Here is a 16,005-nt window from a genome sequence, read left to right on the forward strand (position 1 = left end):
TGAGCAGTCTGTCCTCCTTTCAGGTCTTCGTGGTGGTCTGTTGGGTTGTGTTGGCTGGAGGCAGCTTGCTGTTCTCCCCGATCCTCTTGTTCACATAAAATCTATGATGTTGTTCTTGTGATTGTTCCTAATGTACAAACAGTCCTTTCCTGTCACAGGGACCCCTCCTCTGTTTGACCTGAGGTTTTTTCACATTAAAGCAGAGACTGGACAGTATCTTATTTCACAAGACTCAAACCGAGGCAAAAACTCACAGCAGTCATCAGGTTTTAGTTTGAACATGTTTGAAGAATAGTGGACGACCTGCACAAATGGCTGCGTTTCTGTATTTCCAGCACTTTTTTCCTCACTCGTGTGTTTCTAAAGTGGCGTTTACTCATGTTTTGCCTGTCTGTGTTTTACTGCATTTTCTGAAGCTGTAGACCTGATCGGGCAGTGAAGGACCAGAAGCAGGAGATCACGTGCACGTTGAAAATATCAAGGTCAAACTGGACGATACTGGACCCATGGTGGACATGGTTAATCATGGCTCCACTCACGTTGGTGGCCCTCTATTGGTTTGTGACAGTCTGTTTGTGAACTTATGATTGGCCTCTGCTCTTTAATCCCACAAGCGGGGGGTGGAGCCCCCTGTGATCGGAGACTGAAAAGCTCTTGAACCAGAGAGCTTCAGTAAGTCAGCTGAGCAGCTACAGGTACTGTGCCTTTTCTTATTTCTCATGCAGGAAAAAGCTGTTTGCTTCCAGTATTTATACTCTCACCTCAATGCTTTTTTAATCACCTGTGCAGCCAGAATCAAGAAGACACGGGCTCCATAACATATTTAAATTTCTTCTTACATTTAATCTGTGGGACTTTACCTTAAAGTGCATGGAGCCATTAGTACTGAGAATAAGGAAACAGATTGTAGCTTCATGTAACAGCTTCACTTGAAGCTTTGCAGTCAAACGCCTGATCCAGTGTTACCTCTCTTGTGTCCTTTGGCGGGGACAGAGCTGCTCATGTGTCCAGCATTCACCCTGTCAAAGTTAAAAGGTCACTCTGGGGAGGGGTCGCCAGAGCTGATCCCAGCTCTGTAGTGATTTTGATGTAATCTGAACCATATGAGACACAGTGTCATTTAGCACTGCAGGCTTTACACCTGAACCACCTGTTCTGCCATTTTGTTTAACTGAGGATTTAGATCTGAAGGATTTTCACCCTGTTTCACCATCTACCTTCTTTCTGCCCTGTTTGCTTGCTCTGTCCCACCACCTCAGCCTCAGCATGGGCTGATCTTGTGACCAGTTCAGAATGTCACTGCACTGTGAGCCAGGATTGGGTCTTGGCACTGAAACCTGGCAGCACAACTGCCTCCAACGAGCTATAAATACCACTAATGCTGCCCCACAGCTCTCGTCCTCTGCAGGGTGAAGGAAGAACAGTCAGCGGTAAAGTAGAAAATATCCCGTTACAGGGTGAATGTAGTGCAGACTGATTGTCTGTTTCCGCTCTGACCAGGAATGACATGAGTACAAATGTCCTCACAACTTCCTTCTATATTAAGACTCAGTCTCGTGGACACTGCCAACCTTCTGTGGAGGACGAGCAGCAACACTAACAGTTTTCTAAACCAATCAGGTCTCAGCTTTAACATTTGAAATGACTCTACTCCATCGCTCCTGTCTTCGTCCCTTGACGTCTTTTCACAGAGTTGCTTGTCCTTTTGTCGCTCTGAATCACTACTAACTGGACCTTCCAGATACAGGTGTATTTGTACTACAATCCTTCAAACAGTCACTACAATCAGGTGATCTCCAATGAACTGTGTGAGCACTAAAACAAACTGCACCAGGGACAGTTTAGATGAGGCTCAATACTTTTGGAGTCACTTAATTTATAAAATTGTTTTTAATTTGTATTTGTTGTCACATTTTTTGTACATTTTTGTCAAAAAACGGGGCAAATTAAATGGACCCTGATTCAATGTTGTAAAAAAGAAAAGGAGGCTGAACACTTTTTAAAGGTTCAGTACGTCATTACGAATCTGTACGTCCTCGTGAATAAACCAATACACAGTTAATTATTTTCAAGCAGGCTTTGCATTTTATTGTGATCTGGTCTGGACCCCCAGCAGGCTCCTAGGGTAGAAAAGACATTTCCAAAATGTTGTTATAGCAGATGCATGAGCACTTTCAGAATTTAGACATAAACCACATGGTGCAAACCAGCGAAACTACTACTTACACACAGCATCACATCAAAAGTTCCGATCACAAAAGACACAGAACAACTGTCTTTGTGATCATCTTTTATCTCGATGTGATCATTTTTTGTATTGTTTTTTTTAACTCCGTTCATCCAGAAGCCTTTTAATACCCCTCTGGTTGAACAAATCCTCTAGAACCTTCATTGTGTTCACTGACCCTCAGACAAAACTGTGTTTTATGTTACATTTTCTCTGCAGCTCTCTTGCCACGGACTGACCGTTCAAGACAAAGATGGCCGGCTCCTTCACACGCCTGATCTCCGGCCGCAGAACGGCCATGGTTTTGGCCAGCGTGGGTGCAGGAACGATGGCCACTGGATTCTTGTTGAGTGACAACAGCTCGCTGGCTGCTGAGGCAAAGAAGAAGCTGTATCCTCCCAGGTAAGACCCAGATGCTCACTACTGCCACATGGAGGATGAGGAGAAGATGTGCAGTGGACAGATGAAGCTCCACGAGCTCTATAATCGATTGTACATTGCATCAGAACGACTCTCCCTGACAGGTGACACTAACAGAGGACGGTGCATGATCTTGTTTACAGCTTTAAAAATGAAAGAGTGGAGAACCTGACAAGGCCACAGAAGCTCCAGTGGCTCCAGCTGAGAGCATTGCTGACCCTTCACTCTCTGTCGTGCTCACAACTTCTCTGCCTTCATTTTCTCACCACCTGGGGCCTTGGACACTCAGGGTCACTCCTGACATTTGGGTCGACATAATCAGCAGCAGTCAAATACAGTATCAGGGTCCATCATGTGGCTCTGGTGTTGCAGAGGCTCTAAAGTTGTGCTTTAATCAATTATCTAAAACTATCAACACCCCAAATATATTCACTTTACTATAAGAGAAAATATAAATCCTGGCAAATATTAACGCTTTAGCAGCTTGTATCAGTGAATTTTTTGCTTATTAACAGAGCTGTGCCTCCTAGTGGAGGCTGGAATTTTACCCAACAATTCCTAAAAAACTGTTCTGGTGTCTAAGATTGTCACATGGAGCGGTCAGGAAGCCCCTGGGCCTGATCCCATAAATGGAAGTAACTGTTCATATTTCATGTTTTAAAATCCAAGACCCCTGTTCAAAGACACAACTCAGCCCAAAAATATCACACACAGCATAACAGACACAAAACAAGCACAAAGAAACACAACATGAAGTGACCAAAAACAGGCCTCCAGTGTGAAACTCCAATAGGTTGTAAACATTAGCTATCAACTAGAAACTGCAGTGTCAGCAGATTTCTCAGTGTACGTTATACTGGTGTTATTCAGTTATTCAGTCATTAGAAAACTCACATCTTACCACCTCCTACTCTCGTGTAGCTCCGACTACCCCGACCTGAGGAAACACAACAACTGCATGGCTTCAGCTCTGTCTCCAGCCATTTATGCCAAACTGAGGGACAAGGTCACCCCCAACAACTGGACCCTGGACCAGTGCATCCAGACTGGAGTGGACAACCCTGGACACCCTTTCATCAAGACGGTGGGCTGTGTGGCAGGGGACGAGGAGAGCTACGAGGTGAGAGAGAGGGGACATCCATCACAGGGTTGCATGACGCCTAATTTGAAGTGAATGTCTGTAGAGGAAACATTCACTGACTTTATTATTGTTTCCTGCTGCCTCCAGGTTTTTGCTGAGCTCTTTGACCCCGTCATCAAAGACAGGCACAACGGCTACGACCCCAGAACCATGACACACCCCACGGACCTCGACTCCTCTAAGGTGTTTACACCAGACCGGCCCATCGTTCCATGATCCACTGTCCACTGTCCCTACTGCTGTACATGCCTAAAAAAGTCTGTCTCTTTTTTACCAGATCACCAACGGTGTGTTTGATGACAATTACGTTCTGTCCTCTCGTGTCCGGACCGGCCGCAGCATCCGTGGGCTGAGCCTCCCCCCGGCGTGTTCGAGGGCCGAGCGTCGCGAGGTGGAGCGAGTGGCTGTGACTGCTCTGGCTGGTCTGAAGGGAGACCTGGCTGGACATTATTACAGCCTGGGAGACATGACAGAGAAGGAGCAGCAGCAGCTCATTGATGTGAGTCACCGGAAAGCTGAATGAATCATTTGAGCCTTGTTAAAGTTTTCAACACTGTGCTCTGTCCTACACATTCTGTTATTCTGATCATTTCATGGTCCAACACATTAGGATCACTTCCTGTTTGACAAGCCTGTGTCTCCATTACTCACCTCGGCCTTCATGGCCCGAGACTGGCCTGATTCCCGGGGGATCTGGTAAGACCACTGGTGTTCAGTGAACCCAACCACAGCTGGTAGGGCTGGATTCCTGTCCTTAAAGACACTTGACCCCCTCCTCCTACTCTAGATCCTTGGACTGTGAAATCCTCCTCACATTTAGTGGGTTCTTCTCCTCCCTGCTATAGGTACAGTGAGGTCCAAAAGTCTGAGACAACATGGAAAATCTGTGATAATCACATGTAAACGTTGATATATGTGAAAGTTTGAGGATTTAGAGACATATAGAATAAAAAAAGCTATTTGGTTCCAATCTGAAACAATTTACTCTCTTTGAGCATCTTAACTTGTCTCTAAACAACAAGGCCACACTGTGTCTCAGACTTTTTATAGTTTTTTTTTAGTGGTGGAAAAAAACTAAGCTGTAAGTAATATTTGCAGATTTAAGGGATTTTGGGTCGGCACCTATAAATCACTTTTCTACCTCATCGATGCCCAAAGCGCAGTGTGTCACTTCACACTCACACACACATACGTCAATGAGGGCGGCTGCCATGCAAAGTGCTCATCTGACCCAGTGGGAGTATATGGACAAAAGGACCTGAACTGCCAACCCCAAGATTTGTGGACATCACCTCTAATTCCTGAGCCACAGTTGCTGCACATTTACATTAATATGCTACGAAAAATAGTTTTGCACTCAAAATTCTACAAAATCTACTGAAAATATCAAAATTCAAAGAGAGAATGTCGATTTACAGTAAGTAATATATAAATATATTTGTATCTTGTGCTCATACGATGGTCCTTGTTCCTAGTAAACCACCAGTCACCTTCCACCAGTCGTGTCTCTGACATACCACTACCTCTGTTTTCTTCTTCACCCCCCCCAGGACCACTTCCTGTTTGACAAGCCTGTCTCTCCACTGTTGACATGTGCCTTTATGGCCAGAGACTGGCCTGACGCCAGGGGGATCTGGTAGGCTAAGTTCAGCCGTGCTGCATGTGTTGTGCGGTGTGACTATTCCGACTCTAACTGATCAGTGACGTCAGTGATATATTTAATCCTAATACATCTTTCTACATCCTGTGGAGCTCAATAGAAACATTCACATATTATCCCGCTTTTGACGCATGTGTGTTTGGCAAAAATACTCGCACAACGCAGCTGCACAAATTAATCCGGCACAGATGAGCAGCGTGAATGTCAAAGTGTTTTTGAATAACCATGAGTCATCTGTGGAAATGAAAGCAGTGTTTTACCTGGAGAGCTCTTCATTTGCTTCTTTTCAGGCACAACAATGAGAAGACCTTCCTGATCTGGGTGAACGAGGAGGACCACACCAGAGTCATCTCCATGGAGAAGGGAGGCAACATGAAGAGAGTGTTTGAGAGATTCTGCAGAGGACTCAAACAGGTAAAATGAGCCGAGCGTGACGTAAAATGTACAGAGGAAACAGTTTGTTCCAGCTTAAAAGATCTTAACAACCGAATGGATGAGGACAACATCTTATACAGGATGAATTGGGGACAAACAGATCACATGATTCCCTTTCACATGTCTGTGTCTGGTCTAACTTCCCCACAGTGCTGATTTGATTGAATGACTTGCAAACCTTTATTTTCATCCCATTAAGCCAAATTTGTAAATTGCTTAGAAATAATCCAACAGATTATTGTCTCTTCAACCTACTTCAGGTTTCTTCCCCATTTCTGTTTGCAGCAGTGGTTAAAAACTGCATCCAAACCGAATGCATTAGTACTGTATGTGATGGTGCTCAACTCTTGTCGGATCCCACAGGTGGAGCATCTGATCCAGGAGAGAGGCTGGGAGTTCATGTGGAATGAGCATCTGGGCTACATCCTCACATGTCCCTCCAACCTGGGCACCGGCCTCAGGGCAGGGGTGCATGTCCGCCTGCCAAAACTCAGCAAGGTAACACACACACAGTGTCCAACTCACTTCACGAAAGGCACAACCCACCAAGATCCATTTCATACCACAGGCAAATGGAGAATTTCAATTTATTAAGTCAACTTTAAAGCGTTATACTGTTGCTTCGTATTTTGTCCATAAAACCCATGAAAAACCCAAACCAGCAAGGACCAAAACTAAAAGCCTGGTGCATTTTTGTTCTAGCTATTAAGGACACATCAGTGATCTACACTGTGGGTGTGGAGGACATGTTGCTTTATCACCATAAACACACTGTACTTCAACCTTGTCCTACTGTCACAAATGCTCACTGGAAATAGTCCACAACAAATGCACAGTGCTGGTTTTGGTCTGGACAGGTCCTACAGAGTAGGATATAGTCGAAAGCTCCAAAACGGCAAAATGGAGCTTGTGGGTGTAAACTGGTTCTCTAGCAACTGTTTCCAAGGTCAAGACTGAACTTTCAAATTCAACTTTAGCCCCACAAAGTTTATTTATGTAAATCCATTAAATGTAGATTTAACCTCTGCAGCAGCCATCTTCTTTTACACATCCATCTTTTGTTTTGTACGGCGGTGAGCTGGATGAATGTGTAACCCTGATCACTATGGGGATCACAACTGTCACAAAAGCAGTGTGTTAGTTCCTTTTAAGAGCTGCAACTAGTCACAGATGATTATAACAGAAACTAATGTGTTTTAGAGCCAAATGTTTTAAAAACCCGCTCTGCAGGACCCACGGTTTAACAAAATCCTGGACAACCTGCGGCTGCAGAAAAGAGGCACAGGAGGCGTGGACACAGCTGCCACTGGGGACGTCTTTGACATTTCCAACCTCGACCGTCTGGGCAAATCTGAGGTGAAGATTAATGAGTCGGATTCATTTCATTTGCTTGTTGTTAGTTTTTAGCTGTGTTGGTGTTAGTTACAAATGAATTATAAAGTTGTGTTTGGCTTCTCTGTGCGAAGGTTTAGTCACACAAATAAACTTCACGTGTGTGTTTTTAGGTGGAGCTGGTGCAGCTGGTGGTCGATGGAGTCAACTACCTGATTGAGTGTGAGAAGAAGCTGGAGAAATCGCAGGACATCAAAGTCCCAGCTCCCATTGCTCATTTTAAGAAATAAAAGCTGCGCTCATCACGTCACGTTTGTTAGCAGCAGGTCTCAGCTCTCAGCTCGGTGTCCTCTCCCAAACGAGGCCTGTGTACAAAACCCCAGAACCACGTTTGTCCACTGATACCGAGGTCAATTATAAATCTTTACATAACCTTATACATGATCTTCAGATAGGGGATAATTCTACCTCAAGTTCAGGTCTTCACTGTAACCCTGATGCGATTAAAGCCAACAGTTGAAAAACATCTGTCTGTCTGTGTTTAGCTGCATTTTCTTAAATGTATCTTAAAAGTAGCTACAATTTAAGAAAACAAGACGGAGACAAGTGTAGAGGCTCAGCTTTTGGTGTATGAATGTAGATGTAGTCCTGGTTAAGACACTTATAATTATAATAAATAATTATTGAGCATTTGTGTGTGAATTTGTGGAAGTGGAGCTGTTTCAACATGAGCAGTAAGGATGTCGTAAAAGCCCAAAATGATTTTAGATGTTACATACGACATGTTAATTGAAGTATTATACAAAGATGACAATTGATTTATTTAGTGTCACCAATACTGTACGTTTTGCAAGAAACAGATGCTGCACACTGACGTCTCTTTGGTCGGGACGACTACACATGTGCATCATGTTTTTGATCCCCGTGGTTAGAAATTAAAGCGTGGAACAGGTTAAAGACAAGTTAGATTTCAAGATTTCCTGCATTTGGAGAAGCTCAGTTGGATAATGTGGAAAGTGCAATTTGTTATGTGGTCAAAAATAAATCCAAACCAGCTTGGATCCACTTTAACTTTGAGTAAGAAGCTATAGGACTTGAAATGAAGTGAAAATGTTGATGAAGTAAAATTCAGAGGCTCAAACAAGCAAAACATATGAGTAAGATGTGTGAGCTGTAATATTTGTTACTCTCCACTGTACCTACATCAGCAGGAGCAGACAGGTTTTTTTTTGTAATCTTCTATTTAGTTATAGTTGTGTGATAAACTTTCTTTTTAGCCAAATACATTAGACTAAAAACATGTTCCAAACACTGTCAACAATCATATCAGACGAGCAGGTCAAATAAAGAGAGAAAAGCCTTCGTGTTGTTACTCAGTGTAAAGCCAAGATGTTTTATTTCTTATGCAGAACTGAACATTTGTGTCTTAACTGGTTAGAAGAGATAAACAAAATTTACCTGCAGAACTGTTATAGTTCACATCTAGTATCATCAAAACGAAAGCACATCCAATTTCCCAGCTGGATAAAAGTGAATATAAGGTTCACTGACAGTATGCACGTCCCTGGGAGGCCGACAGAGGTGGAAGTATTTCAATACAAAAACATCTGAGAAAGGAAACATGACTTTTGTTGCATTTTCATACATTTCTTTGTGTACATTTGGAATTCTGCATAACAAACTTTAATTTTCATGTACTGCAATGGGTAACTTCACAGAAAACAGTGCATCTCAATGGGAGAAAAAGAAACCGAAAGAAAAAGGAAGGAAACAACAAATACAAACAGCAACACATGCTGGGTTAGGTCGTGAAAATAAAACTTAGATTTCTGTAAACCAGTCGCCATAAGCTAATGATTAATCTGAGAAAACATTCAACGTTTAAGGAAGCAGAACAGCACTTTGAGTTACATCTGACATTTTACTTTCCAGGACGCCACCTTTGACAATTTTATTATTTTTCTCTAAGAGGAAATCAGTAGAAGGAAGTCATTACCAAACCAAAAGGTGACACCTAGAGGCCAGAGCCTGCCTATTCACCAAAAAGTCCTGCTTTTTTTGGCAAAGTGAAACAGAAACCTCTATGTAGCCTCTTAAGGACTGGTTGGAGAGTGCTAAAACAATGCAGGTACTAGAGCACAGGTCATCTCTGTGTGGTTTAGAGATAAGAACTAAGAGTCAGGGGGGGGAACAGAATGGAGGGGGGGGGAACAGCAGTGAGTGTCAGTGTTGTGTCGTCAGTCCACGGGTCGCTTTTCACTGTGTTTCTTTGTAAACTCGTCGGCATTCTTCATGAATTTCGCACGGTCTTTAGTGTATTCTTCTGCCAGGTCTGCCCTCAGCGGATGCTCAGGTTGAGGTGTGTTCACCAGAGCAATGAGACACTGAATCACTGCACGACAGAAGGAACAAGAACAGACAACAGATTTTAAGATTTGTGGAAACAGACAACTTCAGATATCTCACAAAGAGCAGGGAACAAACGTGGTTTGAGGAGTGGATACAAATGGACGCGAAAGTGTGAATGTTGGATTGATTCACCGACAGTCAGACTCAAAACTAGGTAAGGACGGACTGGATTCAAATCAAGTCAGTACAGAGGAATAAGGTCACAGTTTGATCCTTACTACAGCGTCCTGTCTACGTCTCATACAGAGCGTAACAGTTAAGGCTCTAATGAGGGCATCGAACCAGAATCACCATCTTGTGGTTGTAGGCCTCCGCCCACCTTTGTAGATGAATATTGCAAGTCTCTTCAGATCAGATCAGAATCAGTTCATATACGAGTCCAAGTTGACGTCTGTCCCAGATGCAGTGAAATTCCCACCCAACGGCCCTGAGATCCTGTGCTGATGTGAGTTCACAGTGACTCTGACCACCAAAATCTAACCAGTTCACCATGGAGCCACAGAAGATGCTTATGTTAAATATACTGAGATATTGCTTCACAAGAATGTGAAGCCTTTGGTCATGACGGTCAACAGCGTAGACCGTCATGTTGGAGTGTCTGCAGGTTTTTTATCCCATAGTTAACAAGTCTACTGAGTTGTTACTTACTGAATACAATAAAAAAAACCACTGCAGCTTATAAGAAGGGTTTAGTGAACAGGATAGAGATGGATTTAATAAAAAAAAACTAATAGATTAGAACTTTTAAAAAGACATGAATGAGTGGTGTCAGGGACAATCCTGCCTGCAGGAATGAAATCCAGTTATGGACACAGAGGCCTTCAGGCAGCGTCACACTCGTCTCATGGGTCTCACCTTGGCAGGTTTTTGTTGCTGGCTTCCAGTTCTCCACACTGATGATAGGCAGACAGACCTGGCCCTTCTCGTCAATGTTAGGATGGTAGATTTTTGTCTTGAAAGTGATCTTGGGGGGCTTGAAGGGGTACTCAGCGGGGAAGACGATCTCGATCCGAAATGCTCCTTTGTCGTATGGAGGACAGTCCTGAAATAAAAGAAGTTTTGTTCAGTTGCCAAACTGAAAACAGATGGTGTACAGCTAAATCAATGGGCCTTTAATGAAAAAGCCTGTGGCACAACACATTCTTCCCGTGAGCCCCATGACAGCCATTTCTCAGAACATTTGGAATTCACTCATTTTCTTAAGACTGCTACCTAGAACACAGCAGGTTCTACATTCTAACCTGTCAGGGACTATTGCCCCCCTCACCTTCTCAGATCTTAGTCGTGGAGCACTTTGCTTCACAAAAATGTTTTGTACCATCTAACTTCCTGCAGCCTCAACCCCCCCCCCCCTCTTTATTTGACTGGCAGTACAGGTGACACACGTCACTGACAGGTGGACTTAACATATATCATTGTTGTGGCACCTACATACAAGTGACTGTAACATAATTGACAGCAGACTTGCTGCTCTGCATTGTCACTTTCTGCCTTTTGCTCTCGTTTCACATTTTTATGAATCAAACTTTCTTACAAATGACGTAGAGCTGGAGCCTCATATTGTAAATTTTAGAGGACATGACAATGCAAATCATCAAAAAGTTGTTGGGTTTCAGCAACCTGAATGCAGCAATTTATGACAAATTTTTGCAGTTAACACAGTTTGGTGAATATGACTTACAGCCCCAATAATTGATGACATTTGTCAACTCTAACCCAACTGGAAACCCAAAGACGTCCACAAAAGGCCGGAGGGACTGAACTTAAAAGTACTTGGATAAACAAACCCCACAGAGAAAGCTTAGGATTTTTGGACAAGAATGTTCTTGCATAAGACCCGGTGACTTTTTATAGTTTATTTTAAATAGAAAGAAAAAGGTCTAAGTAAATACCAGAAATGATCCTTTCTATCTCAACAGCTGTAGATGTTTGACAGAAGTAAGGACTCACAAAGCCAAACTTCACATTCAACTGGACTAAGGAGCACATACAGGAACCTTTATATAGTGTTTTCTGTTCTGCAGCTGAGCAGCTAATTAGCCTTTTAATGTTTGTGGCTCACTTCTCTCTGGTCATTCATTCAGTGAGCAGAGGACCAGGATCCGGCGTTTGCTCAGGTTTGTAAGTTAGATAAGAACTTCAGCAGGAACGCTAACGTTAATTGTTCTTCAGAGCCTGTAGCTCTTATGCAGCAGCTGCTGTCTGGTTCAATTTGACCATCTCACTATAACATTTATGCAGATTTATTTTGAGAGAAAACAGGTCAAGCGGTTTATGAACCAGAAAAACATGTGGTAGCAAATAAAACTACACAAGTGGTTTTAGCACCAGTTCATTACTCACAGGAACAATAAGCCCTTGCCAGGTCAGAATATTCGCTTCGTCCACTTGAATATTGCGGAAATGCTTCATCCCAGATTTACGGATGTCATCAAGCTCCTAAGAGGAAACAGAAAGGATTTAAAATGGGATAACATAATGAGATTACTGACACTTGTACAACTGAACACAGAGTCAAACATTCTAATGATGATAAAAATCAGCAAACACACTGGAGAAGCTGGAAACAGCAAAGGAAAAACCAAACTAAGTGACTTTGTGGTGGATTTAGACATTTTCTTGTGATTTCATACATCACAGAAAATCCAGCGAGTTTGTTTCTACATGAGAGCAGGGAGTAATTCTGTGCAACTAGCTCTGCTTCCTGCTGCAGACATTGACTCTACTTTAATTTACCTTTTGCTGTAAAACTGGGCTGTGAGGGGAATTCAGGAAGTGGGTACAACATACTTTGGTGCTACTTCATGGGGAATTCCTAACACAGAGAGTGCGTTTGTGTCAGATACTCGACTGTTTCATCACAGTGAAAGCGTAAGTAAGAGACGGAGCAACGAAACAGAAAGTAATTCACTGTTCAAGTCGTTGTAAACTGTTTTTAGCAGATTGACCTAGTCCATTTAAAGCAGTCATTTAAAAAAGATTATACTTCTTCTCCACTACATACAAAGGGGAACATAACATTCTACAAAACAGCAGTGTGTGTAAAAGAGGCCTCGTCACTTTCAGATGAGTTCATTCTTAGCAGAGAGACACTGCTCAACTTCTTACATGGTTTCTTTTTCATTTTACCGAACAAAGAGGCCATATTTCCAATGTTACTACTCAAATTCTTCACCTGTTAAATCAGAAAGGTTATACACATGGTTTGATGTAACAGAATCTTAACTTTGAACACATCCTTGTTGTTTCCATGTATGAGATTTCACATCTTACTTGTTGTTCATGATATAAGTTTACCGTTTGTCAGTTTCAAACCTCACAGATCAGGCTGCTTAGTTTACTCCAGAACTGACAAAAACAAAACCTGTACTAGACAATCCCAACCTGGGAAACCTTAGATGTTTTGTGCGGTTCTGATTTGAAAAGAAAGAACCTAAATACCACTGCTGTAGCCAAAAGCAAATACATGAGCAGATCTTAAACATGCTGTGGGTGCAAGATAACATATATATGTTGAAGCACACAACTTGACACTGAATTTACCATTTGACGCGGCCATATCACAGAAAAATATTTTGATGCGTCGCTGTCAAACCTCTCATAAGCACCATGATCAAAGCAGATCAAAGACAAAACTGTAATTAAGGCAGACCACTGATAAGCTTGTCATTTATTCACACAAATCATCTGGTAAGAAGCTGTTGCCATCAAATTGGTAACGGTGGAATATTTCTAACACAGTAGCTTTACATCATCTTATGCTGCTTCAGAAAGCTCCATTTCCTTCATCAGTACTAACTTGATACTGTACTGATTTGATAGGTCCTCAAAGTTTTGCACATGCCACAATTATTTTTCAGGACTCTGAAAACAACACAAACACACACCACCGTTATCACAAGATGGCGTATTTAAAGCTTTTCACTTGATGAAAGACTAATTATAACTCAACTTAAACTATAACATAACTTCAGAGACCATTAATAAAGTTAATCCCTGTTATGTCGACAAACCAACACAACAAGGCTTATTACTTTTTAAAAACAGCACTTATACTGACAGTTCTCAATCAGGAACGCTGCCAATGAACTGACATGACGTACTTGGGCTTTGAGTTCTACAAAACTGATCAATCCATATGTTTGTGTTCCTGTTTAATTAGAACAGTAAGTTTCTCAATCCTATACTTTATCAAGTTGCTGCCAGATGAGAGCTTTTCAGTGATGCATAGACTTAAAATGTCAATACAAACTACACCACTTCAGCAATGAACACATTTTCTGCCATTGAAGCAGTTGTTTTCCACAAAATAAATAAACCTTTACCTGTCAGACAATATTTTGTACTTTATTTTTTATGGTCTGAATCTTTCACTTTGTTCTTATACCTTACACTTATGTCTTTCTGCCTTAACACTTAGACTCTTCTAACTGTCCAGATTCAGAAATTACACCGTCCACTGAACAAAAACTGTATTTTAATCAGTTTCTTGCGTAGTTCAACTTCTGAAATTGAGAGAGATATTAGCTGGAGGCTGTTACTTTCAGCAAGAGATGGACTTGAAGATGGTTAGGCTTAAATGATAAGCATAAAGAGTTATGTAAGGCCATTGGTTTAGGTGATAAACCCCACAAATTGTCTTAAAAAAACGTTGACGTTGTTGTGGTGGTCCAACCTCATTCTGAATTACAGAAGTAACAGTGATTGTGACACTGACTGTGTTATAGATTCAATAAAAAAAATAAAATAACCTAATCACCTACATGTTTTTAGTTTTTATTTTGTCCATTTAGCTTATCCCATGAGCTAAGGTCGCCACAGCGGATCATTTTTTGTAGCTTGATTTGGCACCGTTTTTATGCCGGAGACTCTTCGACATGTAACCGGGGATCAAACCACTGACCCTGTGGTCCATGGACGACTGCCTTATCAACTAGGCTACAGCCCACAAATAATTTCAAGAATTTGGTGTTGTTAAACACACATTTTAAAAAGGTGTTCTTGGTTTAATTTTGTCAGGTAATTTCTGTTACTCATAGCTTAAATAATACATCATGAGAAACTGAAATTATTATTTTTTTGGCTTGAAGACTGACTAAAGCTACAGATAATACATGTTTTTTGCTTCTCAATAAACTCGATTAATCGACTTATCTTTATTTATTTAATCGAAAATGGATCGCACAGCTGAGGCTGACGTCACGCCCCAACCCGTAGTCTCCATGTTTCCGATACAGCTGCTGATTCATACGGTGACAGTGGCTGAAACTGGCTGCTAGGCTTGTCACAAACACGCTCTTTGATAAGCTCCTTCTTCGAATGTTATCGTGGAGGATTTGGTTCCGTACGTGACAGCTTAGAGTAAGTGCTGAATCACGGCCGCTGACGCCTCAAACTAACTAGTTACCTCTCAGTCACCGTCTCCCGGACGTCATTATCCTTTCATTTTGTCGGACACATTGGCGACAAAAACTCAGACATTTTTCCTTGATACACGGGTCAGTAGCCATACGCTTAAAACCGAAACCAGTAGTTTAAACCATTTCAACGTGGTAGAAGTTAAGTAAATTTAGAAATTTTACCTTCCCTAGTCTCTTAGTCGAAGTCATTGTGGTGCTGAGCTCGTCTTCTTCTTCCTGTTTCTTTCCGTTTCTGTTCGACTTCTTTTAAGTTTGGTTAAAAATGGCGGACACCGGGGTCCTGTATAGCATTTGCGCCACCTAGAGGTTGGAGTGCGCAGGTCAGTTTCAGTATTACAGCACGACATTAAATAATTTGCATCATTATTTTAGTTACTATTTAAGTTATTTTTTTTCAAGTAACTTCAGTTCAGACGAAAATATTGTACTTTTTACACCGCTTCATTTAGTGTCACAACAATACACTAATAAATAATAAGAATTTGTTTTTATTCAGCTGTCAGCTGGTCTTTATTGTTACACAGAGCTTTACCCTTAGTTTTGATAACTAAAAATGTTCCTGTACCATATTTTTAAAGTTTTAAACTTTTTAAAATTTGCATTTGGAAACCTCCTAGCAAAACCCTGTCACTGAAAGATGATGGTAAAAATAATTTTCTGTGCACTTAATAAAGGGCCAGTTTGATATCAAAATATTTTCTTAGTCCCTAGATTTCACAGTGCCTGCTATTGAACAAACTTGTTGATCGGTTTGATACAGTTCACAACATGCGTACTAACTATGTTATTACCTTAGTTATCACGTAATCACCATGTCACAGAAACACATCTTGGCTTAATGCGGATACACATGTGGACACACAATAATAATAAAACAGCTATCCACTGTGCGGAAAATGAAAAGGCAGAGCAAGATATTAAAAGCAGAATATGGGACACAGTTGCCATCTGGTGGTACTAA

General features: G+C 41.7%; 2 protein-coding genes across 2 annotated transcripts; one reads left to right on the forward strand and one right to left on the reverse strand.

Moving 5' to 3' along the window:
* The first annotated feature begins 615 nt into the window (after positions 1-615).
* LOC137104274 (creatine kinase S-type, mitochondrial-like) lies at positions 616-7,905 on the forward strand. The gene is made up of 10 exons (XM_067485235.1): positions 616-695; positions 2,447-2,629; positions 3,569-3,767; positions 3,876-3,971; positions 4,066-4,287; positions 5,339-5,424; positions 5,739-5,862; positions 6,247-6,381; positions 7,114-7,239; positions 7,389-7,905. The coding sequence occupies exons 2-10, from the start codon at positions 2,481-2,483 to the stop codon at positions 7,503-7,505; spliced, it is 1,254 nt and encodes a 417-aa protein (XP_067341336.1). The 5' UTR covers positions 616-695; positions 2,447-2,480; the 3' UTR covers positions 7,506-7,905.
* Positions 7,906-8,579: 674 nt separating this feature from the next.
* On the reverse strand, positions 8,580-15,344 carry LOC137104276 (ubiquitin-conjugating enzyme E2 L3-like). Its single transcript, XM_067485238.1, has 4 exons — positions 15,207-15,344; positions 11,968-12,063; positions 10,480-10,666; positions 8,580-9,607 (listed from the first exon to the last, which is right to left on the reverse strand). Exons 1-4 carry the CDS (start codon positions 15,231-15,233, stop codon positions 9,453-9,455), a joined length of 465 nt encoding a protein of 154 aa, XP_067341339.1. The 5' UTR covers positions 15,234-15,344; the 3' UTR covers positions 8,580-9,452.
* Between the last annotated feature and the right edge of the window lie 661 nt (positions 15,345-16,005).

Source organism: Channa argus, chromosome 18 (genome assembly GCF_033026475.1).
Source record: "Channa argus isolate prfri chromosome 18, Channa argus male v1.0, whole genome shotgun sequence".
Lineage (NCBI taxonomy): Eukaryota > Metazoa > Chordata > Actinopteri > Anabantiformes > Channidae > Channa > Channa argus.